At 44.8% G+C, this 26709-nt stretch overlaps 1 protein-coding gene across 2 annotated transcripts in view; it reads right to left on the reverse strand.

Annotated features, from left to right (window-relative positions):
- PRKCA (protein kinase C alpha) overlaps positions 1-26709 on the reverse strand; it is a 404563-nt gene that overhangs the window by 242355 nt on the left and 135499 nt on the right. For both annotated transcript variants that reach the window (XM_040452168.1, XM_040452167.1), the window contains exon 3: positions 5389-5471. In XM_040452168.1, coding sequence (XP_040308102.1) covers positions 5389-5471 — 83 coding nt within the window. The remainder of the gene's footprint in view (positions 1-5388; positions 5472-26709) is intronic.

A 26709-nucleotide genomic window follows, 5' to 3' on the forward strand; every position in this document is an offset into this window, starting at 1 on the left:
TCAGAAATAACATTAAAGGGGCACCTGGGTGGCTCAGTCAGTTAAGCGGCCGACTTCAGCTCAGGTCATGATCTCGCGGGGTCAGTGAGTTCAAGCCCCACGTCGGGCGCTGTGCTGACAGCTCAGAGCCTGGAGCCTGTTTCAGATTCTTCATCTCCCTCTCTCTGACCCTCCCCCATTCATGCTGTCTCAAAAATAAGTAAACATTAAAAAAAAAAAATTAAAAAAAATCATGAAAGAGTCTGAGGAAGGAGTCAGCCCTCTAGAACCTACCCCATCGTGACCAGAGCCAGTAAGAAAATGTCGGCTCAGGGGACAAGTGGCAGCTGAAGAAACCAAAGCACTGCCCAAAATCACACTCCCCACCCCACAACCAACAAGGTAACAGTCCTTCCTGTCCTTGTCCATGTCCCAGTTCATGTCTTAACTGGGGAGGTCGAGAGGGAGGTGATGAAAGGGAAGTCAGCTGTTTCTCCACATGGGCCATTTTCATGTTGCTTCTTTGTGGTCTTACACAATCTCAGATGGGGACAGGTGTGCTGGGCAGAGCTTCAGGCTGTCTTCTGAGGCCACGCACCTGGGAGCACAGATGCCGTACCAACCCCAGGTGCCTTTCCAATGCCCAGTCTTGCCTTCTCTCCCCCTTCCTCGGTGCACAGCAGGTTGCCCTTCAATCTCAGGAACACGTGTTTTGTTTTTTTTTTGCTTAATGAAAGTTTTATTTCAATTATGTACATGTGTGATTGCATGTGCACACGCGCAGATGTAAAACGCATTTCTTACTTTGGTTGCCACCAAAAGTATTGGAAAGCCTCTTCCCTAGCTAATCCATTTTTTAAATTTTTTTAAATTTACATCCAAATTTGCATATAGTGAGAATGATTTCAGGAGTAGATTCCTTAATGCCCCTTACCCCTTTAGCCCATCCCCCCTTCCACAACTCCCTCCCTCCCCCTCCAGTAACTCTCAGTTTATTCTCCATATTTAGGAATGTTTTGTCCCATTTTATTGTTTCCCTTCCCTTATGTTCATCTGTTTTGTCTCTTAAATTCCTCATATGAGTGAAGTCATGGTTCTTGTCTTTCTCTAATTTCGCTTAGCATAATACCACCCTCCAGTTCCATCCATGTAGTTGCAAATGGCAAGATTTCATTCTTTTTGACTGTCGAGTAATACTCCATTGTATATATATACCACATCTTCTTTATTCATTCATCCATTGATGGACATTTGGGCTCTTTCCATACTTTGGCTATTGTCAACAGTGCTGCTATAAACATGGGGGTGCATGTGCCCCTCCGAAGCAGCATACCTGTATCCCGTGGATAAATGCCTAGTAGTGCAATTGCTGGGTGGTAGGGTAGTTCTATTTTTAGTTTTTTGATGAACCTCCATACTGTTTTCCGGAGTGGCTACACCAGTTTGCATTTCCAAGGAACACGTGGCTTTTATCTCCAGACATGTTGGCAGGGAATGTCTGGCAACACAACATTGCCCATCCAGAGGTAGGGGAGGGCTGAGAACAGCCTGACATGTTTGGGGGGGGGGGGCGGCTCCTCACACGGAACCCAGATACCCTCTTCTCCTCCCCGAGTTTCCCTGTAACTTCTGCATCCTTTCGACAAGCCTGCTCCTTGAGGCCTGAAGATGATCTGTGTTCCCAAGAATGTTTATTACCATCTGGTTACTGGGATCTGGGCACTGCTCTTTCATTTTTCAGGGGTCTATCTTGAGGATGGAAAGACCAGGGACAGTGCTGGTGTACTTCACAGGGTCCGTCAACTTTGTCCCTGTGGGGGAGTGCCCTGACGTCCTCGGAGCTGGCATCAGCCAGCAGCACATGAACTGTATGAATCTTGAGCCTTCGTCATGGACAACACAGATGTTAGTCTAGGCAACTTTTAAATCCGGGGGGGGGGGGGGGGGGTGGCGGGGATGCTTAAGGTCTTTTTTTCTTGTAGCTTGCATTTTGTGTTTCCTGATCCCTCCATTCCTTTAACTCTTTTCATGCCCTTTAGCACTTTGCTAAATGTGTGAGCAGAACTTTGAACGATTAACACCAAGGCACGAGCTAGCAACTTCTCCGGACCATGCCCTGCCCCCCGTCTTTCCCCTACACGGCTGTTGAGTCAACCACTAGCCCGCTGGACACTGAGGGGCAACACGTCACAAAGCCCCCCAGATCATTTATGCCTTTCTTCTATATGCTTCAGTCTCCCCATCTATAAAATAAGGTTAACCTAAACAAGTCTTTCCACGCCCCTTCCAGCTCTAGAATTCTAGCACTTTCAAACATTCTGAAAGATAAAATAAGAAAAACCTCCTTTCTCATCTCAGCTCTGTCCTGACACCTTCATGCTTTTCCAGCTACCTCCTTGGTGCAGTTCCAATTTGGGCATCTTGCGAATTTGGACAATAAACACTGCCCTGCACACAGGGTCCTGTGTCCTGGCTGTACAAAGCCCTCATGATTGGCCTCTCAGGGCCAACAACCAAAAGGCAAATTTTCTCCTGGGAGGAGAATGCACAGGCTGTACTTCTTTCCTCTCATATATTAAAAAAAAAAAAAAAAGAAAGAAACATCTCTTATCTTCACTTTCACAGATCGGATATTAAAATGTGAGGCTGAGCATGCACAGTGGGTAACACAACACAGAGTAGGGACAGAACTCAGACTAACGCATCAGATCACAAGTGTCCCTCCCACTGTATTTCACAACCAGCGGACCATCACTAAGGCTTTCTGCCTGGCTGGGGATTCAAGGACTAAGGGACAGGGCAGGGGGAACATAATGATCATCAAAACAGGGTAAGAATTTTGGGCATGAAAGGGGCTGCTAAAAGTAACTAATGGACATTAAGCTGTAGCACGCATAAACCAAGGCTTCCTCGTGTAAACAGGACAGTCCTGTGCAAACTTGCATGTATGACATATCTATGTATAATACCAAAAGCTTACAGAACCCATAAAATCAGACGTAATCAGGGAGCTGACCTACAGCGCCTGTAGGACCTTCCCAGCCCCCTTCCTCTCCCATCCAATCCACTGGAGCCTCCTCAGGGCTCTTTTCTAGGCCCTCATCTATCTTCTCCTTATTCTTTACCTCCGTCTCTCAGCAAGATGTTGCACACCCAAAGCTTATAACAACCAAACAGAGGAATCTTTATCTTCTAAACACACTCTGCTTCCCAACTCCACACCTGCATTCACAGATAACTGTGTTCTCCACGTCAGACTTCCCAAACCGAACTTGTCCAAAGAGAAGCCCGTGATCAGCCCTGTCCCATACTTCTGAACACATTCTCCCTCCACAGCCTCGATAGCCTCCATCCATAGGTTTGGCCAAGAGGCCAGAGAGTCTCTCTCTCTCCATTTCCACCTCCCCAATCCTCCAGCGGCCAAGAGCTGTGGCCCAGCTCCTAAATACACGGTGAGTTTACCCTGTCCAGCCTCACTGTCTCCACCTACCCCGACCTTTCACCTTGCCATCCGTGCTACTCTTCAAGCTTTCATACTTCCCCATCCTCACCCGTACATCAAACCCATTTCCACTGTCGATATTTCCTATAAGGAAAGCAAAGAAACCTTTGGGACATGCAAACAGAATCACACCAGTCCTAGTTTAAACCCTTCCTCTGGATCCCTACCAGTCCTAAAATTGCATTCAAAATCCTTAACTACACATCTGACGACCAGCTCGTTCTTCTTCTCGTATACACTGAACACTCCAGGGCTTCCTCACTTGCTTTTCCCTTTGTCTGAGGTAGTCTTCCACGGGGCTCCTTTATGCCCCAACGTGCATGCACACAGGTTCCCTGGTGTCTGATGATCTCCACTTGCTCCTGAAGGTTGGTTTAAATGCCATTTCCTTGGGAAAGCCTCTGACCAACTAGAGGAGATCCCTCAGGTAACACACTCAGACGACAGCCTCTACCCTTATTAAGAGTACTTAAACCAAAAGAATGAAGAAGTGGAAGGAGGGGCAGAGTGAAGGGAAGAAGGGAAGGAGTCAGACAAAAACTATTCCTCTGTGGGCAGAACACACACACACACACAAACACACACACACACACACACACACACACACACACACACCCATTCTTGCTGGAGCCAAAATGGGAGAAAAGAAGGATGGACTGAGAATAATGAGCAAGGAGGTCAAAGAAATACCATGGGATGCTTGAGGGCAACTTTCAGGAAAGCTGGTACTCTTCCCTCTCCATGTGTCCCGAATGGAGGCAATACTCCAGAAAGAAAGAAAAGTGAAAGGGTGGGGTGGAGCACACTAGTTTTTTTGTATGTAGGTGGGCCACGCACGGATGTGGGCTTTCCAGTCTATAAAGATATAAAACAGGGTTATCTCTGAGGCTCTCTGGCTCCCACATTCAGAGCCTCTGCAGACCAGTAGCAGCTCAGAGCCTAGGGCTCCTGCTCGGTGCAGCTTCCTCCAGCATCTTAGCAGAAACGCAATGGAAGTTCCTTTGATACCTGTGCCAAAATAAGGCAGATCGGAACCCCAGAGCTTACCAGGAGTACACCCTCTTCAGAAAAGGGAAGAATTCAGCCCTGCCCGCACTGACAAAGCTGTTTTGAGATCTGTGTTTCCTGATAGGAAGAAGAGCCAAAGGTAGGAATAATAGAAAGGTCTCCTCTTCCAGGCCTCCCCTGCAATTTTTTGTTGCTGAAATATTTTCCATGTAACAGCCCAATTTTCCACCCAATATATTTTAGATACTGGTGTTTCCCATGCCTCCTGGCTCCCACTCTCCTCCGGTGATCCCATTTTTCAGTAAACAAGAGATGTAAGCAAGAGAGATGCTCACTAGAGGCAGCAGAATTAGGGCACAAATAAAATTATGTGTTCACACATGGGCAGCTTCAGAGATCGGTTGTTCAGTGGAGCAGATGCTAAATTATTTAAGTCGACAGCAGCATTTATAACACATAATGAAAAGGCAGCAAGGATCTCAGGAAGCAAACTAGAAAGAAGATGTCACATCGGCTAAAAGCAAAGATGGCCCTTTTAGTCAATAAACCGTTAGGGTGAACCGTAAAAGGGGATTCGTGTTTACGTTGTAAAATTTGTCAACGTCTTCAGAAAAGCAGCACACTGCGTTAGTGAAAGCTCTTACTATAAACTTGGTGGAGTTGGTCCACGTGGTCGCCCAGAGTGGAAGAATACAAGCTAACAAACTCTCCTTCGACCCTGCCAGGGCTCAAAAGGGCTTTGTATCTGTTCACCGGTAGGAGCCCAAGTTGTACAGGGCCCATTGACAAGTCTTCCCATGAAGAACGTGTGCCAAAGCAACAGTTGTACAGGCATTAAAAGAAGAAGTTGAAGTCAAACATCTGCATTAACGTCAAATAACAGTTTTCAGACTACTTACGTCAGTGTCCGGTCCCTTATCCGCACCAGGACAAGAAAAAGTGACAAATTCATGGCACCTCTTGTGAACCACAAAACAGCAAACTGGTGGAAAGAAAAGAAAACTAAACTTAGTAATTAAACAGACAAACTTTGGTTTCCAAACAGGGCTACATGCTGTTAGAAGTCAATTTCATTTCACAACAGACAGAATCTTAAACAGCAATCGGAAGGCATTTTTTTCAGGACTCAGCAATACTTGGTATCAATCAGACTTATATATCGTAGAACCAGAAAATGCCAGGATTCAGGGCTTAATGAGACCTTAAGCCTAGTTTCTATTTTCTAAAGTTGAGAGAGAGGGAGGGAGGAGGAGAGGGCCAGAGGTTCTAAGACAATTTCCCAAGGTATAAACCATGAATCAGTCTCAGGTACTTTGCACTGTCCTATACTAATACACAATGCATGCATATAAGTGTCTAAACACATGACACCCTGTGGGTAAAATTTAAAAAGGTAATAGCAGATTATATATACGGTATCTCCATCTGTGGGTTGTAGAACTTCCTCAGAATTCTGAACTCAAGACCACAAACTCAATCTACAGAAAACAACCCTTTGAAATGAAGAGGGGTGTGGGGGGAAAAAAGGCCAACACCTTCACACACACCTTCTTATACATGACTGCTGGCCACAAATGCTATCACCAGTTGTTATGTAACCAGATGCCCCTTGGAGTTGTGGGGAGTCCCTGCAAATCTACTACACAGCAAATGTTTTCCAAGTTCAACATGGTTTTGCTAAATACTGAGGACAGATAAAGAATTGTTACAGAAATAATTCCCTAAGAGATTTTTATGGATAGCATAACGTGGAGGATACAAAATAAGTAAATGACTTAGGTAGTCTTTCCTCCAAAGCTTCAAGTCTAGTACTCCACTGTTCTTTGCTGAACAACATGCTAAAAAGTATACCCTCAGAAATACTGGGTAAGCCTTAAGTCTTTGCTGCAGAAGGAAGGCTAGAGCTCCCCAGATTCTGGGCTTTTTCTTCCCCCAAAGATACCACAATTCCCTGAACACGTGGCCATAGACAAAGCCAACCGAAGAGGGTCAGTTGTTTCTGTGAGGGAAAAAATGGCAGGTTTGCAGACAGCGGAGATCCTAAGGGGAGAACAAGTACCAAGCCCAGTATTAAGAAAGTAATAGAGGGCCTCGAGGGGCCATTAAGACATTCAGAATGTTTTTGATAAGCTTTGGTAGCCACTGAAAGGTTTGAACAAGAGTAACACGGACAAAAACAGTGCTTTAGGAGGGCAAATGGTGGCCAATAGGAAGAATTTAATGGATCAGATTTGGGCCAGTAGGCCCAATTAGAAGGCCTCTTATATAATCTAAGGATGAAGTAACTGTCATCCTTCAGTCTGCTGAGAAATAGAAGTAATAGATGCCAAAGAAATTGCAGAAGAACCAACCAGACTTGCCAACCAACCCCAGACACTACTGAGCATCCTGTTATGTGTCACTTTGATGGGTCCTTGCACATGCAACATGTAACTGAATCCTCAACACTACTTAACATGGGTCACCATGTACATTTTACACAACAGGAACTATGGTCTCCCCTTTCCTTCCACTGTGTTCTAGCTGTTGACAGGAGCACAAAGACAGAGGAGGTGATGCCAAGATTTTTATACATGGGTGGCAGACAAAAGGAGTGCAGGGATGACATGCATTTAAAGTATATGTATTACATATGTGTATATGTATGTATTTTATATATATATAAAGTAACCAAGGGGCATCTGGATGGCTCCATTGGTTAGGCAACCAACTCTTGATCTCAGGGTCATGAGTTTGAGCCCTGCACTGGGTATGAAGCCTACTTAAAAATAAAAATAAAATAAGCCAGAGGAGGAAGATGTGGGTATGCCCTGTCACAGCAGTGGATAAGGGAGGGCTGTTTTCTTTTAAAATAGTTTTAAGATGGTTGTTATACAAGGTCACTATAAAAGTCCTTATTAAAAATAACAATTAAAAAAAGGGGGGGGGGGGGGTAGGCCAGACATAAGTAAGCAGAGGTGGCGGTAGGAAAGGACCATCCATAGGAAGGTGACAAGGAGGTCTTGAAGAGCATCCTCTTAGAAGCAGAAATGCCGGGGCACCTGGGTGGCTTGATCAGTCAAAAGCCTGGCTCTTGATTTCAGCTCAGATCATGATGTCACATTTTGAGAGTTTGAGTCCCACATCGGGCTCCACACTGACAGTGTGGAGCCTGCTTGGGATTCCCCCACCCGCACCTCCTTTGCTCTCTCTCACACATGCACACTCTCTCAAAATAAACTTAATAAAAATTAATTTAGAAGCAGAGATGCCCAAGCAAAGGCTTCTCCTTGGCTGCCTGCCAGGCCACTGCACCTGCCCACCAGGAAGGCAGGAGGGGACAGAGAAGTGACAACGAGTTCCCAGGCTGCCCCAGCAGTGCCAAGACACTGTCAAAGGCAGCACTTAGCTCCTCCAAACCCTCAGAGAGGCTTTTTCACAGTGTTTCTGCTAAAAGCATCTCCCCAACCCTCTCCAAGGGTAGATAATAAAGCAAGGCTGTGATGGCACAAATTAATCTCATCTGCTGGCTCTCCCCAGGCACAAAGTCATCGCTCGCTCACTGGAATTAGCAAGATAAATTACGAAGGGAAAAGGGTCACAGGAGCATTATTTCCTCATCATGGTTTATTATGGATATGGTGTTTTGAAAGGAAAATGAGCATTCGGATTCCCTACTTAATCGTTCAACACTGTGGGTTTGGTTTTTTTTTTTTAAACCATCTCTACATTCAGGTGAACACTTTGGAAAACCTGTATTTATCAAATCCATTTGAATTTTTTTTTTAATCTGTCCTTTCAATCCCCATGTACCTTTCAATGCACTTACCAATCTCAACCCACAATTATTTTATTTCTGTTTTGTGCCTCAAAAAGCCTATCAAATTTTACCCCAAGAAGTTCCAGGCCCTCGCTACATGGTGTAATCTGCAGCGGCAGCAAAGAGCCCCAGCTGTCTCCAAAATGACTTCTTCCTAGCCTACCTTACGTGAAAGTCATACCTAGAAATGCGTTGGTTCACCCAACAGGAGGTGAAGGGTCACATGGGAGCCATCTGAACCATAAGGACCCTGCAAGGCCTGTTCAAATACTCAAGATTCAGAATGGATAATCTTCAAAGAAGAAACAATGTGCCCAGAAGCAGGAACAGAAAGCCCAGTTACCCCCCTCCTCCTACCTCACCCCCCACTCCAAGAGGGCAGGGAAGAAGAGCCTATATTCCCAGACCCTGGCTGCACACAGCACTGGTCTGAGAAAGGCCAGCCCAGAAAGCTGAGCAAGGGCCAGAGATTCCAAAATGATGAACGGTGGGCCTTGACCTTTGGTTTCAAGTTCCAGACTAAACCGGGTAATGCACATTCTGTAAGACAATATAATGCAAACATTTGAGAAGTCTTGCTGGGGTAGCTGAAGAACGAGGAACAGATTGGCTCAGTAATGCCGGAGTACTTATCAGGTTTATGTGGAGAGGGGAAAAGTTTCCCCCGGCTAAAAATGAGGAGCTGTTTTTATTTTTATTCAGAATCCTGAAGGTGTTCAATCTCACCATGCTGTATGGAGCGAGGGGGAATCGAGGCAAGTCAGGGATAAGGCAGTACCTGTCACACAGTATGCATTTGATACGTGTTTGCCTGACCTTGGCAGACAGGAAGTGGACACACATCATGGCAATTTTCTCCCACCCCATGGTTGGTCCTGGAGCTGGACCCTAGGTACTTAAGCCTTTGCTCAAATGAGCACAGGCTGGCTGGTGAGAAGGAGCCAGAGCCCCATTTTCCAAAACTCTGGGGCATGCCTGCTTACATAACCAAATGAGAGCTCTTAAAATATGAAGCTATCATGCAGCTTAAAATCACAAAGTAAATCTTCATATTATTTCCTAAGCACAAAATCCCTTTCCTCTAATCCTCTACGTGATATGCTTATGCTACCCAACGGTAATGGATGACACATGAAATGCACAAATCACACTGGGCCAATGAGGTGGGAGGACGACAAAAAAAAAAAAAAAACAAACAAAAACAAGACTGCAGTCTTGGCCAAATAATGGTTCTTAACGTTACCTGGCTTTAAAATTGGGAGTGCTTCATCTACGAGTCCGTATCACACGCTAATCTCACTTCCGGGAGTAAGTGAAATGGAAGTTAAGCAGAGTGTTCACGGTCTGTCAGAAGTCGATTTCCAAGACAGACAAACAGTCACCTACGTGTGGCTCAAGAATTCACAAAAGTTTCCAGAAAAAACTAGAGGTCTGCCGCGATGCTGCCATGTTGATGGTAACAGCCGTTTTCAGTCATGGTCATTAAAGTCATTCATCAAAGTGAACAAAACCCAGCAAAGGGTAAAGCTGAAAGCCCGACACTCCGTGTGAGAGGACCACTACTTCTGACACTGTACCCCCGGAATCTGCTAAGAACTGATTTAACTGTAATTGTCTTGGCTCATCAGACACACCTGGGGGACTGCAGAGGACGTGGTTTCCATGCCAAATGTCCTCACAGAGGTCAAAGACTTGGGGGCTCTTGACACTGGGCCACGTTTCCTGGAGTGATCTTGGCCAAGTGGTATGCCCAGAGCCACTTTCTAGATTTCACTCGAACCTAGAGCTTTACTAAAAGAGCATGGTGGGCCAAGACTACGTACAGAGGAATCCGTCACAACCACCTGCTTCCGGCTCATCAGGAACGCCACCAACACGGATTACACATCAATCAGGGAGGCGCATCAACTGCTCTGACAGGAGAGAAAGTTCTAATGGAAAGTGACCCATCACCACCTCATACCCACTAGGAAGGCAGTTAACAAAACACGTGATGGCAAGGATGAGGAGAAACTGGAACCCTTGTCTCATGAACGCGAAGTTAAACCCAGAACTCCTCCACGAGCCAACAATTCCACTTCTGGGTCTCCACGTTCACGGCGGCATTATCAAAATAGTTGACAACAGAACCAACCTCAAAGTCCACCAACGTATGAATGGATAAGCAAAATGCAATGTATCCATGCAATTGATTATTCAGCCTTAAAAAGGAAAAATTCTGACATATGGTATGATAGGGTAGTGATCTCCAGGTTCATCCCTAAGTTAAACAAGACAGACACCAAAGGATGGCTGTTGCAGGATTCCACTTGTATGAGGTACCCTAAAAATAGTTAGATTCAGGGACAAAGTAGAGCAGAGGTCACCACCAGGAGCTGGGCAACAGGAACAGGGAATAAGCACTAAATGGGTAGAGTTCTACTTGGGACGAGAGAGTGTTTGGCAGCCCAACACTGTGAGCCCACTTGATGGCGTTCAGCTACGCATTTGAGATGATCCAAGTGGTAAGTTTTAGGTTATGGAGCTCTTATCATGATGAAGTTTAATTCAGCAACTTGCAACACTACTTATGAAATTATAAATGAGAGAGCCTTGCAGTCCTGCGTATGGGAATCTTCCACGGTAATTCTTGTTCGCACTGGATTTAGAAAACCAAGTATTTGCTTCCATTGCATGAAATTCTTAACACAATCAGTGACAGAACAGAGTGAAGATGGGGGTGTGGGGTGGAATTCAGAGCAGAGGACTCCTAACTCCTGAGGACCAGAGACGTGTTTCTACCAAGCCTCCCATTTCACTCACCAGCAGCCAATAACGCTGGTAAATAATGATGGCAGAGGCAAGTCCCCTTAGACTGCAGGCCTGGCTTTTCAACCAGATCTTTGCGACACTGACACTCTCTATGTAAGACGGCATTAGCCCTGTTTAACACTTGACATGGATTGCCAGATTCATGGAAGGGAACAAAATATACACTACATACCACTTTCCATTTCTCTTCAAGCAATCATTGATTTTCCTTTTCACCCTCAAGTCTGTATCATTTCAAATTCAGGTCAGTGTCAATAAATGGAACACAGGCATAAAAAACTCCCTGTTACCCAAAATGGAGGGGAAAGGGTACGGCATTATGTAACAAATCCCAAATTCAAGGGAAAACCTACTACATTTAACAGTCCGGCTTTATTCAGAACAGAAGGTGGCTAGCTGAGCTTCCTCGAGTTCCTTTTTTTAAATACATGAATGGCTGCCATCATGTGATGTGGCTGTAATTAAATTTTGCTTAGCTGGAAGGGATTAATGAAAGGTAGCGTCACATCAGAATATGATGAAATGAGAACTCTCTAAGGCAAGTGAACCACGTTCAGCTTTGTAGGGAGAGTCACAAAAATCCGAGCCTATGTTATATTTGCATGCTCAAGGAAAATTATTGGTTTCAGATTTGTAACTATGAAAACAGTCTTCTCGTGGCATATGTGTTCAAGTTGTATGAAAACAAATCAAGTACATGTGCTCTATCACATATTAGCAGAGGCGATGACAGTTTTCAGGTAGTATACTCTGCCTCGACAATTTGTGCACACGCTCCCAACCAACTCTCGCAAACTCCCAGGGTTCCCGTTTCTGACCAGGCACGCCTCTCCTCCCCCCAGGGGAGTCACCTTTAACCTTTTCCTCTGCTCTCAAGTCCCCGAGTCCCACCTGAGGGATTTTTTTTTTTTTTTTTTGCATTCCTTCCCAGTTGCATTTTGAGATACATTTTGGAGAAAGCAGAGACACTGAATATGAGGTGTGAAAGAAGGGCCCCTAGCTTACAGGTCAGACAGAGCAAACTGGGCAAATGGCGTGGCCATCCTCAACCAAGAGAAGAGCCTTAGCAGCACGAACACTAAGGGAGAAAGCAAGAAACCAGATCTTGGCATCGGTGTGGCAGTCACCTCCAGACCTTTCAGGGATGTGAGCCTCCAACACCCTTTCAAAAGTTCTTTTTCTCCATATATCCCTACACCTCCACGTACACCATAGAATTTTATACACTGGAATATATAAAATCATTACCACAGATGCTTTTGCAGTTCATCGTGGGAAATGAATGAAGGAGGGCAAGAGGGAAGAATGAACCAGAACATGGAAACCCGCACACCCGCTCACGGGAATTACACAGGCTGAAGGAGACGACACGACTGTGTGTGTTTGCTTTTGGACAAAGTGAGTACCCTATGCTGCTGGGTCACCCAGATAGATGTGCCAGGCAAGCAAGTGGACCTCCAGGGTTAAAGGTCAAAAGGCAGCTGGGACCTGCAGACCGAATTTTAAGAGGTATCTGAGTAGCTGAGAGCTGAAGGCAAGATGGCAGATAGACTCCAAGGAGCACGGGAGCGTGTTGGCGACCCCCACATCCTCGGCTGACAGTGGAAAGGAGGTGGTGGTGTGCGAGGTGAGACGTCCGAGTCCTGACTCTGGGGCCTGGAGGGGGGGGGGGGGGTTAGGCAAGAAAAACTTCAAGAACAGGCAGGCCAATCACCAGTATGAAGGACTCTTCCCGACTCAAGGAGCAAAGAGGAGATCTGATGATGAGATATGGCCCAAAAGGCACACGGTCGGAAGAAGGTAGGTAATGACAGCCACACATATGCCAACAAGGGCATTGATACACAGCCTCCCTTCTGTGACTTATTTCCGCTTGACTGTCATAATCGACCCAGAACCGAAACGGGATGGACATCTCCGATACCATCAACAGAGAGCAACAAAATCATCTTAATACTTCGAGTAACTGTGGTATAAAGACCCATCTGTTTCACGGAGAAAAAGCCCTTAAAGTGTATGACGAATCAGGCAAACGTGTCTGAAGGGAAATCCCAAGGCTTGATTTTTAAGCTCAGATCCTGCGGCAGTTTTTGTCATTTCCAAATCATCTGAAGAATCCAACTTCCTTTTAAGTCCCTAAGGGCATAAAGCCTTCACAGGCTGGCAATGACTCCATATCTGAACATCAGCAACCCAGCAAGCACTCTGGGTTTCCATCTTCTGACCCCAAAAAGAAATTGCATACATTCTACAGAAGACTTTACCAAGCCTGTAACACCAGATTTCTCTCGACAGTATTTTTTTGAGGGACTTTTTTTCTTTTAAACAGTGGGGTTCACAGCAAAGTTGAACGGAAGATAAAGAGATTCTCCATATACCCTGTTCCCCGCACACGCACAGCCTCCCCCACAGTACACATCACCACTAGAGCTGGGCATTTGTTACAAATGATAAACCTCACTGCCACATCATTACCTCCCCAAATCCATGTTAACCTTTGTAGTCTCTCTGTAGAGAGTGAACCCTGTCTTTTAAAGTCCTATTTCATTTTGCTCAACAGTAACTCCCGTCTAAGAGCACCAGTCTGACTGCAGTACGGACCCCAAAATCACACTTGCGGTGAAATGCACATGTTTAACAGCACCCCAACCCTTCCCCAGAATGGCAGGCAAAAAGGAAACCTCAGCTCCAGAACTCTGGGAAAACAGAAGATAACACGTGAGGCAAATGAAGAATGGACACCTGCAGTATAGATGAAACCTCGAAGTTTATAAGGCAATTCCATCCAGCCTGGGGCAGGGGCTCAGCAGGGATCAATGTATTTGTCACTAGGGTTGTAAAAAAGCTACATTGTGACACAGCATTGCAAGAAATATTCTGGAGACTCCAACAGGCAAAGAAACAGAGTCTCCTTTCCTTTTTCTGTCTCTAAATGTCTTTTTCTGAGCCTATCTCTGGGCAAGCCTTTTGGAGAATCTCATCCATTCTTTATTCATTTAGTAATTCAGCAAATATTTACTGAATACCTAATATACGCTTACACCCCACCAAGAATAAAGGTCAAGGGATGGCCAAGACACGGTGCCTGCTCCTAGGGAAGCTCAGGGTCTCGTTGAGAAAAACCTGGAAAGTAGTAGGTATCTCACACAGACTCTCCCCTTACTCTTGTCCATCCATTCCCTTTATCTTTCCCTTTTCTTCCTCTTTTAATTTGTTATAATGTAAAATCCAGGGTAGATTTTGTAACACGTATCATTGAATAGCTTTATGGGTTTTTTTTTATTATAAAAGTGAAACATCAGTTTTGTCTCAAGAAATTTAAACAAGTTGCAAAATACATGATGTCCGCCATTCGCTCTAACGGACTCCAGGCAAGGAGAAAACAGGTGAGCCAAAATTGGTACAAGTCCACACTTACTGCAGCTCTGAGACAGGTATACGGTCTCCTCTCACGATGTCTGCAGATATTTGGAAATGTACATAATAAAAGTCTGAGAGATAAGTTAGATGGGGTTTTGCCCATGTGGTTACACCCTTCCCCCTCCATGATTCATCAAAGGCCATTGAGATATTCTGAGAATACTGACAAAGAAGTGGTTAGAAACACCAGAGCCAAGACTTCAAAAATAAGTTACATTTGTACCTAGTAGATTAAAAACAATCTCGCAGCTCTTTCAGAGGACAGGATTTCTCCTCTAACAGGTGTCCTTCTAGTTTGTCTCTGAAGCACACTCAGCTTCTTTTATGATTTCCATTCCTCTCCCCTAACAGACTCGGAAACGAAAATGTCATCTGATCATTTCTGGCATTAGCTGTCCTGTTGTGGGTTGAATTATGCACCCCTCTCTGCAAATTCTTATGGTCAAGTCCTAACACACAGAACCTCAGAATGTGAAATTATTTAGCAACAGTGCTGTCACACACATGATTAGTTAAAGAGGAGGTCATACTGGCACAGGGCAGGCCCTAATCCAATAGGACAGTGTCCTTACAAAAGGGGAAATGCAGACGAAGACACACAAGAACACCATGCAAAAACAAAAGCAGGGGCACCTGGGTGGCTCAGTCAGGTGAGCGTCCAACTTCGGCTCAGGTCATGATCTCATGGTTTGTGGGTTCCAGCCCGCATCAGGCTCTATGCTGTCAGCTCAGAGCCTGGAGCCTGCTTCGGATTCTCTGTCGCCCCCACCTCTGCCCCCACCCTCCGCCTTGCTTGTGCTCTCTCCCCCTAATTTAAACATTAAAAAGTTTTTTAAGAAAATGAAGGCAGAAATTGGGGTGATGCTCCTACAAGCCAAGGAATTCCAATGATTGCCAACAAACCCCCAGTCTGGGGGAGAGTCCTTCTCCCTCACTGTCCCTAAAAGAAACCAATCCTGCCGAGAACTTTCACCTCAGATTCTCAGACCATAAACGTATCTAAGCCAAGTACTTTGCTAAAGCAGGTTTAGAAAGCTTACATAAACCAAGGCAGTTTCTGGAAAACAAATCATTCCATCAATGAACATTTTTAATCAGACCAGTGTGCCCCTGTGACCAAAAAACCATCACATCCCATTTCTCAAATGGAACCCAGTGTAATCAGAGGCAGTAAAAGTCTAACGTGTTCAGGGAAAGGCTCCACAGGTAAATAAACTTCAGATTTCGATCAAGGGATATGAACAAGCAGGAAGGCCTTCAAGGAAGTCATTCTTCCCTGACAGCTCCATGGGCTAGCATACCTGAGGCCCACAAAATTTAGCTGTGTCACCAATGGAGACCGAGGGTACCTTTAAGTCCAAAGCAGTGACATGTGATTAATAAGGCATTAAGGTGCTGTTCACACTTTACCCCAAGAAAAATAAGGGCCCACAAATGACTATAAACAAAAATGGTGTTTTAAATCCAAATTGCTGATATGAAATAGAAACCCTGACATCTGAAAAGCATCTTGGGTATGTGCATAGATTTGCTCATGATTACAAATGAGTTTAAGTATAATCAGCAACTCAAAATTAAAATCCTTGATTTGTGGGGCACCTGGGTGGCTCAGTCACTTGAGCGTCCGACGTCGGCTCAGGTCATGATCTCACAGTTCGTGGGTTCGAGCCCCGCATCAGGCTCTGTGCTGACAGCTCAGAGCCTGGAGCCTGCTTCAGATTCTGTGTCTCCCTCTCTCTCAAAAATAAACAACAAAAAAAATCCTTGATCTTGTGTGTGGGTGTCCTGCTTAATACACTAGCCGGTATCTGCAATCAAGATAACGAGGACTGTGTTTGCACAAGGCCTGATTATACGTCAAGTGCTTCCTTCATCCCTAGTGGGGAGATGACACGTCCCCAACACAAGTGTAAAACCACCCAGAAAACTAGCACTTGCAATCCTCGGGGGACCAAGACCCCAGGGAAGTCACCTTTTGCATTAACGGGCATGAGGATATCACTCATTTAAAAATCACAGAGTCTGAGAACAACAAAATCAGGAGACTTAAGAATCCACCTAGTGGGTTTCCAACTGTGCTCCCTGGAGACCTTTTTGGGGGACCGGCTGGGTAGGTGGATACTAAGGTCATGACCCCTCCTCCACCTCTAGTCTTCCGTTTAATCCCTATTCTCAAATTCTGACAGTTGCCTGAAGAGTCAACATCCTTAGCACATATCTGTTCAGAAAACAAGCCGTCTGGTTGCAAACTGAAGGTTAAGGGCAAGGCCACCAGCCAGGTCTACCTTTCTGGTATTTGTAGTTTCAGAGTTTATTCTGAAAGTCGATCACATAAAAAAAAAAAAAATGTTGCACATTTACCTATTCATTCACTCCTTCCAAAAATCACCCATGAAGCTCCTAGCAGAAGGCCAGGAAGCCTGGCAGACATGTGACAATTTGAGGATTTCATTAAGCACAACCCTGAGTGGGTTTGAGAGAGATGGTGTGCTTAAGTGACTAGAAGAGTCATTAGCCCAAGAAAAGAGATAGGTGTAGGGGGAAGGCAAGCAGACAGCCAGGAGCCTTGAAAATGGAAGCTGGGAACGTCTCAAAAAGCAAATTTTTGATGGTCTCTCACAAGTAGTCAGGAAGTTGCTGAGACAGATCTAGGAGATCAGGGACTCGAAGGTCATGGTCCTACACAGGTTGTGGCTTTGGTAGTTGTAAAAAATAGAAACCAAATATACGGGGGTGGGCAAGAAAGTAGGTGGTAAAGCAACAGAGGCAGTGACTAGAAAGCATTCAGTTTAAATTCTGGTCCACAAGTATTTACTGGGCAATAGCTACATCCCAGACATGGCGCCAGACCCCGGTGTCTATAAAGATCAGTAAGGCTCAGTTTTTTGTTTTACAGAGAGTGCATGTGCACGGGCAGAGGAGGGGCAAAGGGGGAGAGAGAGTCTTAAGAAGGCTCCACACACAGTCTGGTGCCCAATAGCATCAATCCAACGACCCTGGGGTCACAACCAGAGCTAAAATCAAGGGTCAGATGGTCAACAGACTGAGCCACTCAGGCGCCCCCCAAGGCTCAGATACCTCGAAGAGCTTCAAGTTTAGTCTGGTGAACAGTTACAAATTGAACGTTTCAAGATCATGCAGTACAGTCTTCCCAGTATGGGCTCTGAGCACTGAGGCAAAGTCTCTTCTAGCCTCATGTGCCCGGAAGACTGGCGGAAAGGAGGCTGTTGCTGAGGCTGAAAAAGGATAACAGGTCAAGGGAGTTTTTCTTACCATGTTGGGCCGTCATCTGACCCAGTGTGCAGTAACAGCTATGTAAAAACATGAAAATAGGCCCAGGTCACCTCATGCAAACTACACAGGCAGGTGGGGGCGCGGGGCGGGGGCAGGTCAGATGAATTAAGCACTGATGGAACGTGATTCATATCAACCAAGGAAACAGTACTCCAGGTCATGATTCACAGAAGGAAATTACGAAGCTGTTCCAAATATTTTAGTCAACGTTCACTTCGGAACCCACTGCCTTTTTCTTCTTTCTTTCCCCTCCTTCAGTCACGTAATTACAAAGCTCCTGTAAGTTAGGGAAAAGTGCTTCATGTTTAATGTTCCAGTTTGGTTTTGATTTCAGTCAATATTGCAACAGGGGTGGGAACGGTCTCAGAATTGAAAAGACATTTTAGAGATGCAAAACGTTTTCGTTAACGCAAACATGGTACCATGTTACTTCCGAAATTTCAGGGCCATCTGCACAGTGGTGATTTTTAATTCTTGGAGATCAATACACGTAGAAAGGTTCCCTGAATAAAATGCTTTTGTTTTCTTGAGATTACATTGCATTTATGTGGCAAAAATCTGTTCATATTATTATGTAAATTTTTACCCATGTAGCATTTTTCCTCTGCTTATCTTGGAGAATTCAAAAGAAGCCGTAATACACTAATTACCTTCCTTTTATCAAGTATGTTGGGAACTAATAAAGCATCAGGGAGGTGGAACACAACATAATTACAAAGCAATAAAGGTTCTAAGTTTCCAAAAAGGACATTCGAAAGTGTCCAGGGGATTCCAATGCCCACAGGTAACAGTGGTGAGCAGGCCAGGGAAGACAAAGACAAAGGAAATGGGAAAGTTTTCGTACAAAGGAGGACATTAGGCAGAGAAAAAAATGAAAATTAAAAAAAAAAAGGTAACCTTACCAAATGAGTGTTCTAATGACCAATCACATGCCAGAAAACAAGGCAAAAGAAATTAAAAACATAAATAAGTTATGGCAATTTTAAGATCAAAAGGCTTTTAAGATCAATACTTACACAAGGTGCTTCAAAAAATTCACTTTGACGATAATGATGTAGAGCTGTTTACAGAGTTTTTAAACATACATATTTTTGCATGGGCAAGAATTTGCAAGGGTATGGACCACAGTGGTAAAGGGATTGTCAGCAATGGCATTTGGGGAAGATTTACTTTTTTTGTTCATCTGCACTAATTTTTTTCAACCATTAATGTAGTAACTAAAAATCTAACTTTAAAAGATGTTTATAGCACCACGGTGCATTTTGACTATTGAAAAGATTACTTCGTGCATATTTAAATTTGTTACATTGTTCATCTATCAGTTATTTATTTTATACAATTCTTTGACTCATGCCACTGGGTGTTCAGCCATGCAGCATGAACAAAAATTAGAAAACTCAGAAAATATGCTCAAGGACGTTGAGACCCACACAAGAACCAAAAAAACATCCAAAAACAAAAAATAAAACCGCTAACACCTTATTTTTGTCTGTTTAAAAATGTTTTGTTCTGCCACAGAAAAGGATGAGATCTTGCCATTTTGGACCTCATGGATAGACCCAGAGAGCATGATGCTAAGTGAAGTAAGTCAGAGAAAGACAAATACCATATGATTTCACTTATATGTGAAATCTAAAAAAAAAAAAAAGAAAATTAGAAAGCAGACTCAGACGTATAATACACAGAACAAAGTGACGGTGGGGGGAGCAACTGGGCAAAGGGGAGTGGGAGACACAGCCTTCCAGTGACAGAGTAAGTCGTGTGAATAAAAGGGCCAGCATAGGGAAGAGAGTCAATGGTATTCAAATAGCATTGGATGGTGACAGACGGTAGGTACAGGTGTGAGCGCAGCCTATAGGCCGGCTGAATCACTATGTTGTTCACCTGAAACTAATGTAACATTGTGTGTCAACTACACTAAGAAACTCCCAGAACACTTTTGGTTTTGCATTAACAATTCCACATGCAATTTTTTTTTTTAATGAGAAAGGCACACAAAGAAGCATGACAGACTTCCAAACACATTATATACTGAGTACCAAAAGTTGGAAAGAAGTTAAGCATCCAACTGAGACATGTAGGTTAGCAGGTGTCCGTGTGTTAGATGTAATTACTCTACAGCCGCAATAACTATGTGGTAAGAGAACTGTTAGGGAACAAAGCTGGTAAACATCCAGGATGTGTTGCTAAATAAGAGGAAAGCAGGCTACAAAATCAAGCGGTTTAAATTTTAACAGGCATGCGCCATTCAACTCCAGGAGGGAAACATTAAGTTGGTAAAGCTGGTTGAAACCAGAATTACGCTTCACCAAGAAAGGCTTTTAGGGAAAAGGTTTGCTGGGTTAGAGAACAGGAGTGACTAATACAGGGCAATGAGAAGGTTCTAGAACGGACTCTGCTGCTGGCTGCCCAACTCCAAAAGTCTTAGAAACCACTGAATTGTATGTATCCTTTCAGAGGGTCAACCATATATAACGTGAATTATATCTCAAGGTTTCCTTTTGCTATTTAAAACTCACATTTTTCTTTCAGTTTTGTCAGAATATAACGGGCATACAGCACGACAGAAGTTTAAGGTACACAGTAGGGCTTATAGATTGCCAAACAATTACCACAATTAGTTACCATGCCTCTCATATGGATACAAAAAAAGGTTTTCCTCGTGAGGAGAACTTCTAGCTCTGTTTGAAAAGCTAAAATCCAACAAAAGCAACCAGAATACTTTTAATTAATCTTTGGATGGTCTTGGTAAGCAACGGCCTCTGTAGAACACTGAGAAGGCATGCTGTTCACCCTTATGCCTCATTTCCAGATTTTAAATCATTTTCTTCACATTGAAAGAGTATCCTTACCCCTCGAGATAGTCCTGTCATCAGTCCCAAAGTCCACAAAAAAGAAAAAAAAAAAACCCAAAACAAAACCAAAAAAACCACCTGAGTATTTTGAAATAAAGAAAACCTAAGTAAAGATGTCATCAGGCCTGACAAGGAAATCAAGGACCAGAAGAAACCAGGCAAGTCTGGGCCTCAGCCAACTTCAGCCTATGCAGGCCACTGAGGGGTTAAGCCCTTCCTCCATATTCCCTATGGAGAGAGAAAATACACCAGGGGACCTGAACAGCCCCCACTTCCACAAAGAGGTAATAGGACCAGAACGAGACAGCATCTCACCACCTCCTTCCTGACCTCCACCCCCTCCCCCTCCAAGGCCAGACATTGACAGAGCATCAGCCCAACCGGACCAGACAGCGCCTCGGCGGATGTGTGTGCTCTCCTGGCTTTCCAAAGCCGCCCTCAGAGCCCAGGGGCCCCCTCCAATCAGGCAGGTCAAGAAGCCCGGCCAGGACAAGGGGAGGAGGCGCCACGGTAGATAGAAGCTCAGGTCCCTGAGGGGCAAGTCGGCATGACTTGGACCCGCCACGCCCTCCTCCACCCCAACAGCTGACGATCCTAAAAGTGTGTTAAGTCTAATCAACTACCAAGGAAGGGAGTCTGAAAACCAGTGTCTTCTGTCCAGATCTGGAAGAGAACTAGGTAAGATTACATAAGGACCCACCACAAGCAGGGAGGGTGTTTCCTCACCTGCATGCATTCCTTCAAACCTTCACCAACAGCCATCAAAACCCTCATGTCACAACTATGTGGGATGGCACCCCATTCCAGGGACATTGATCAGTACCTACAACCTGCAAATACCTGTATCAGTGAAAGATAGTTTCTGACAAGTAGACAAAATGTATCCACTTTATTTAAAAAAATTTTTTTAATATTTATTTTTGAGACAGAGACAGAGCACGAACGGGGGAGGGTCAGAGAGAGGGGGAGACACAGAATCCAAACCAGGCTCCAGGCTCTGAGCTGTCAGCACAGAGCCCGACACGGGGCTCGAACTCACTGACCGTGAGATCGTGACCTGAGCTGAAGTCGGACGCTTAACCGACTGAGCCACCAGGCGCCCCAAAATGTATCCACTTTAAATGGGAGTGGAGAGGTGAAGGTAGGATTTATCTTCTGTGAACCCACAGAAGGCAAGTTTCCCTAACGAGAGGAAGAAAATGGGAAACTGAGAAAGCGTGTATTCTAAACGGTCAAATTAGAACCCAGAAAAAAAACTCCAAAGCTAGACCAGGCTGATTCCACAAACTGGATACTATCAAGGTAACATCAAGTAGTAAAGACATTTCAAATTCCCACACCTAGCTTCAGAACTGTAGAAATATAGAGAACAGCAAAGATGAAGACTAAGGCATTTTAACTGATTCAATTAATGTAGCACAGATGCCAAAAAAAAAAAAATGTAGAAGAGGTCACATTAACAGACGTATATACTCCAGAACGGAGGAGGGGAGAGTTGCATGTAAGTCCTTATTCCTCCTGAGGCATGATTCAGGGTTCCAGAGGTTCCCTCATCGTCTTGTTTGCAGTCTCCTTGGTTTAGGCTATCTAGAGACAAAATCTGAGGGGCGCCTGGGTGGCGCAGTCGGTTAAGGGTCCGACTTCAGCCAGGTCATGATCTCGCGGTCTGTGGGTTTGAGCCCCGCGTCGGGCTCTGGGCTGATGGCTCGGAGCCTGGAGCCTGTTTCCGATTCTGTGTCTCCCTCTCTCTCTGCCCCTCCCCCGTTCATGCTCTGTCTCTCCCTGTCCCAAAAATAAATAAAAAACGTTGAAAAAAAATTTTTAAAAAATAAAGACAAAATCGGAGACTCCGAACCACATCCTAAAAACCAGGATCTGCCTGAAAGGGCAGTGTCAGCCTGCAACACTGCTGTCCACAAATACAGGAAGGTCTGGTATTTTGCAGGGCGGCTTAAGCTTGTTCTGTTTGTCCCTCAAGGATGGAAACCCTATAGGACCTGGGAGTGAAAGTTATAGGGGATCAGATTTCAGCTAACTGTGAGAGAGGATGATGTAAGGGCTGTCTGAAAATGAAGGAGGCTTGTGGGAGTATTAAGTGGTCACGAGGGCCGGCTGCTCATGCAGAGCCTGGAAAACTGGTCTAGGTGAACACTGGGCAAGGCTTTCAGATGCTCCGTGTACGTGACCCACGTTCTACACAAGTTTTAGTGTTTGCATGTTTACCCTGAAATCCCCAAACAAGCACCTTCTATCCAAGTAACTAACTGCAGTAATCCTACGTACAAATAGCTGCAGTTCCCATTATTTATTTAAGTTGCAACAACATGAAACTTCTGGCATCAAAAGAAACACCCACCCACCCAAACAGGACTCCTTCAGAAGAAAAGCTCGCTTGCAGGGATGGGACGGGGACCTTCAGCACGTCTTAAAGCTAATGGTGGAACGTGGATCTGGAGGCTGCCAGCTCGGTCCTTTTCCGCCTGACTCATTACAGCTGTGAAATGCACTCTGCAGCCCCAGCACATGGCTCACCCTCAGCCTTCCCTTAAAAGCTTAGCTGAAGAGCCTGCTTTTGCAATTTGCATAGTGACAAAAGCCTTTCAACGTGACGAGTCCTCCATTCATCAGACATATGCAGAGACCATATTCCCTGGGCAGCAAGCAGGAAGGCTGCATTGCCAGGAGCTCCGGACCCCCATCACTTAAGTTCTCAAAGTCAGTCAGTCAAATAAATCAATGAAATAAGTCAAATAGGGGCGCCTGGGTGGCGCAGTCGGTTAAGCGTCCGACTTCAGCCAGGTCACGATCTCGCAGTCCCTGAGTTCGAGCCCCGCGTCAGGCTCTGGGCTGATGGCTCACAGCCTGGAGCCTGTTTCCGATTCTGTGTCTCCCTCTCTCTCTGCTCCTCCCCCGTTCATGCTCTGTCTCTCTCTGTCCCAAAAATAAAATAAAACGTTGAAAAAAAAAATGAAATAAGTCAAATAATTCAAGGTACCTGATAATTAAATTTAATAAGTATATTTATAAATAAAATTATTTATTATATATGTATTTACATTACGTGTTTGTTATGAGTATATATTTATGTCACGCGAGCATATATTTATGTGAGCATATATCTGAGTATACATTTATGTTACATGAGTACATATGTGATGTGAATATATGTTGAGTATATTTGTCATGTCATGTGAGCACATGTGTGTTGTGAGCACGTGTTATGTGAATATATATTTGTTATATAAGTATGTTTATATGTTATAGTATGTATATATTGTTATGTGTTTATATATGGCTTTTGTTTTTATATCTTTTTATACATACTGATGCTGTATCTAATATATAAATTTTATTTTATATATTTTTATGCCATAAAAATATTTACAAGCTGTAAATAAAAATTTAATAAACCAATCAAAAGAAACCAATCAAAGCTGTGTGTGCTCACACACATACACAAGGCAACAACGTCACTGGAGATTTTTTATAACATCAGGAGCATCACTGCTGTGGCTTCTTCCTGCCCCTCTCTCCCGCCCCCCCCCCCCCTGCTTGCACCCCCTCAAAAAAATTTAAAAAGTTAAAAAAAAAAAAAAAGTACCAGCCTTCATAAAGATGAGGAAACGGTGTCAGAGAAATGAGCAGCCGAACAGTTAACGTGCAAGGAGAAAGAGCTTCCAACCCCTCCCGTCTGGTTGGAGGACAAGCGTCTACCATGACGTTGGACACAGAGTAAGCTCTCCACAATCACAGCCACTGGTTCTTACCACGTGGGAGTGCACTGATCATCAGGCTCTAGTTTTTCCCCGCCATTACACTTGGATTTGAGGAACAGTATGATGGGAAATGCCCGGCTGGACAGAGGGACTCTGGCAGCTGAGGGTCGGGGCACCAAGGTGTTCCCTTTCTGAAAGTCAGGTGCTACGGGGAAAGTGCCAGAGCCCAGGTGAGCAGACCGCTGCAGCCAAGAGGAAGACATGGGCAGCAACACTGCACGTGAGCAAGCCGGGACAAGCCAATGCCATCCGCACAGGCGGGACAGGGGAAGTCACCCAGGAAACCCAAGGCTGGAGGCCAATCACAGACCGCGGGAATCCTGGGCCAGGGCAGATGGGAGACTTCACGCCTCGGTGGAAGGACTGGGTTGTAGTGGGATGTGGGCCCCTCTTTGCCCCACACAGGTAACAACATTTGATGCTGGAGCACGAGAGACTGGAGCGAAGGGGTGACACCGTGCAGGCGGGTCTCCTGGCTCTGAGCAGTGGCCTCCCCAGTAAGAAAGAATAGGAAGGAAAGTGTCCTTAAAGGCTCTTTAAGTTGGCTCTTAAAAAAGCCACTGTCTCTTAAAAATGCACCATTCTCTGAAAATCATGCAGTCACCTGCCATCACTGTGCACCTGATTCTCCAGCTACTTTACACGTGGGATCCACGCAGGATCCTACAGGAGAGCTGGACTTTGTTTCCCAACACCTCTTTTGCAGGACAGTGCCTGGGTGGAGGGGGGCATCTGCAGGCTGACGGCACTGACAGGACCTGGAGTCTTGTTAATTTGAAGATATTCGCTTCAAGCTGCTTGACCTAAACTCTGCTGACTCTTCACTTCCTTTTTGGCAACCAAGCACTAAACCCTGGGAAGTAAACATGAGGTCAATTTTGTGGAAACACCTGATAATGGATTTCTGTTCCCTTGATAAAAAAAAAAAAAAGAAAATTGGAGAATTGCTAACAGGATTCATGAGGTATAAGTAATGACTGAGACTATTTCCACCCTGCCACCCACAATGAGCAAACACAGGATGTCTGCCTGTGTGTGGCTGTGTGAGCTGCAGGCAGGCACGACCATCGTGCCCTGGTGATCACAGCCCCTGGAACCAGCAAGGCAAAGCCCAGACCTTCCAGGAGCCACCACCCCCACCCTGGGCCCCCTGGGAGGTTGCCTCATTGGTGGAGAACAAAATTCAAACCTTATTCATCAAACTGATCCAATTTTCAGTCTTCTGCTTCCTCATCTTTCCTCTCTAAATCCCACAGAGTAACTGAATACATTTGCCCTACCCACTCCCCGAATTGTACAGTGATTCTAGAGGTATGCCATCTTTTCATCAGTGGTCAGGTACCAACTTTACACCCCACCTTTCATGAAGCCAAGTGGGGGCAGAATGGAGAAAGCAACAAGACAGAAATCAGGATTTAAGGGCATTTAAGAAATCAGCATTCCGGGGTGCCTGGGTGGCTCAGTCGGTTGAGTGTCCGACTTCGGCTCAGGTCATGATCTCACAGCTCGTGAGTTCGAGCCCCGTGTCGGGTTCTGTGCTAACAGCTCAGAGCCTGGAGCCTGCTTCAGATTCTGGGTCTCCCCCGCTCTCTCTGCCCCTCCCTCACTCATACTCCGTCTCTCAAAAAATAAGTTAAAAAAAAATTGGAACTCCTGGTCTTCACCATTTTTAAAAAAGAGCTTTCTCTGTGGTTTTGGAGAAAACTTAGAAAACAGTGTTTTTTTTTTCAAACTCGTTCAGACTCACCAGTCTGAAGATACATTTTATATTGCCCTACCTAAAATCCTAGAGGCATGAAAAATCATTGCTCTGCTCTGGGGTGCCAATATTTTCCAGTGACTGTCCTGTCCTTGATACATTGTTGCAACTCCTTTCCATTCAATATACCTTTACTGAGTATCTGTTATGTGCCAGACCCTGGCCCTGTAGGCAATGAATAACCTGAGAGGTTCATGAGCTAATGAACAGACAACACACACTCAACGATGATAAACACTGAGTGGTACACGATGTCGGCAGCAGCTCAAGATCTACTGCACTGCCTGAGAACAGGGTTCAAAATACATTTGATACAGAGTATCCAATCTCTGTGATGTATTACTGATATTGTCACCAATACAAAATAAACTGCTGTGGAGAATGTTACTCGTGGGAACCAAAAGATTAGAGAAATGAAGTATTAGGTCGGCAAACCAAAAAGTGAACCTGAAGATTTGGAAATTAAAGAATATGCCCAAAATAAGCCTGAAGGTAATTTATTCCAT

The sequence above is a fragment of the Herpailurus yagouaroundi genome, unplaced genomic scaffold (genome assembly GCF_014898765.1).
Source record: "Herpailurus yagouaroundi ecotype Mexico unplaced genomic scaffold, PumYag 206, whole genome shotgun sequence".
Classification (NCBI taxonomy): domain Eukaryota; kingdom Metazoa; phylum Chordata; class Mammalia; order Carnivora; family Felidae; genus Herpailurus; species Herpailurus yagouaroundi.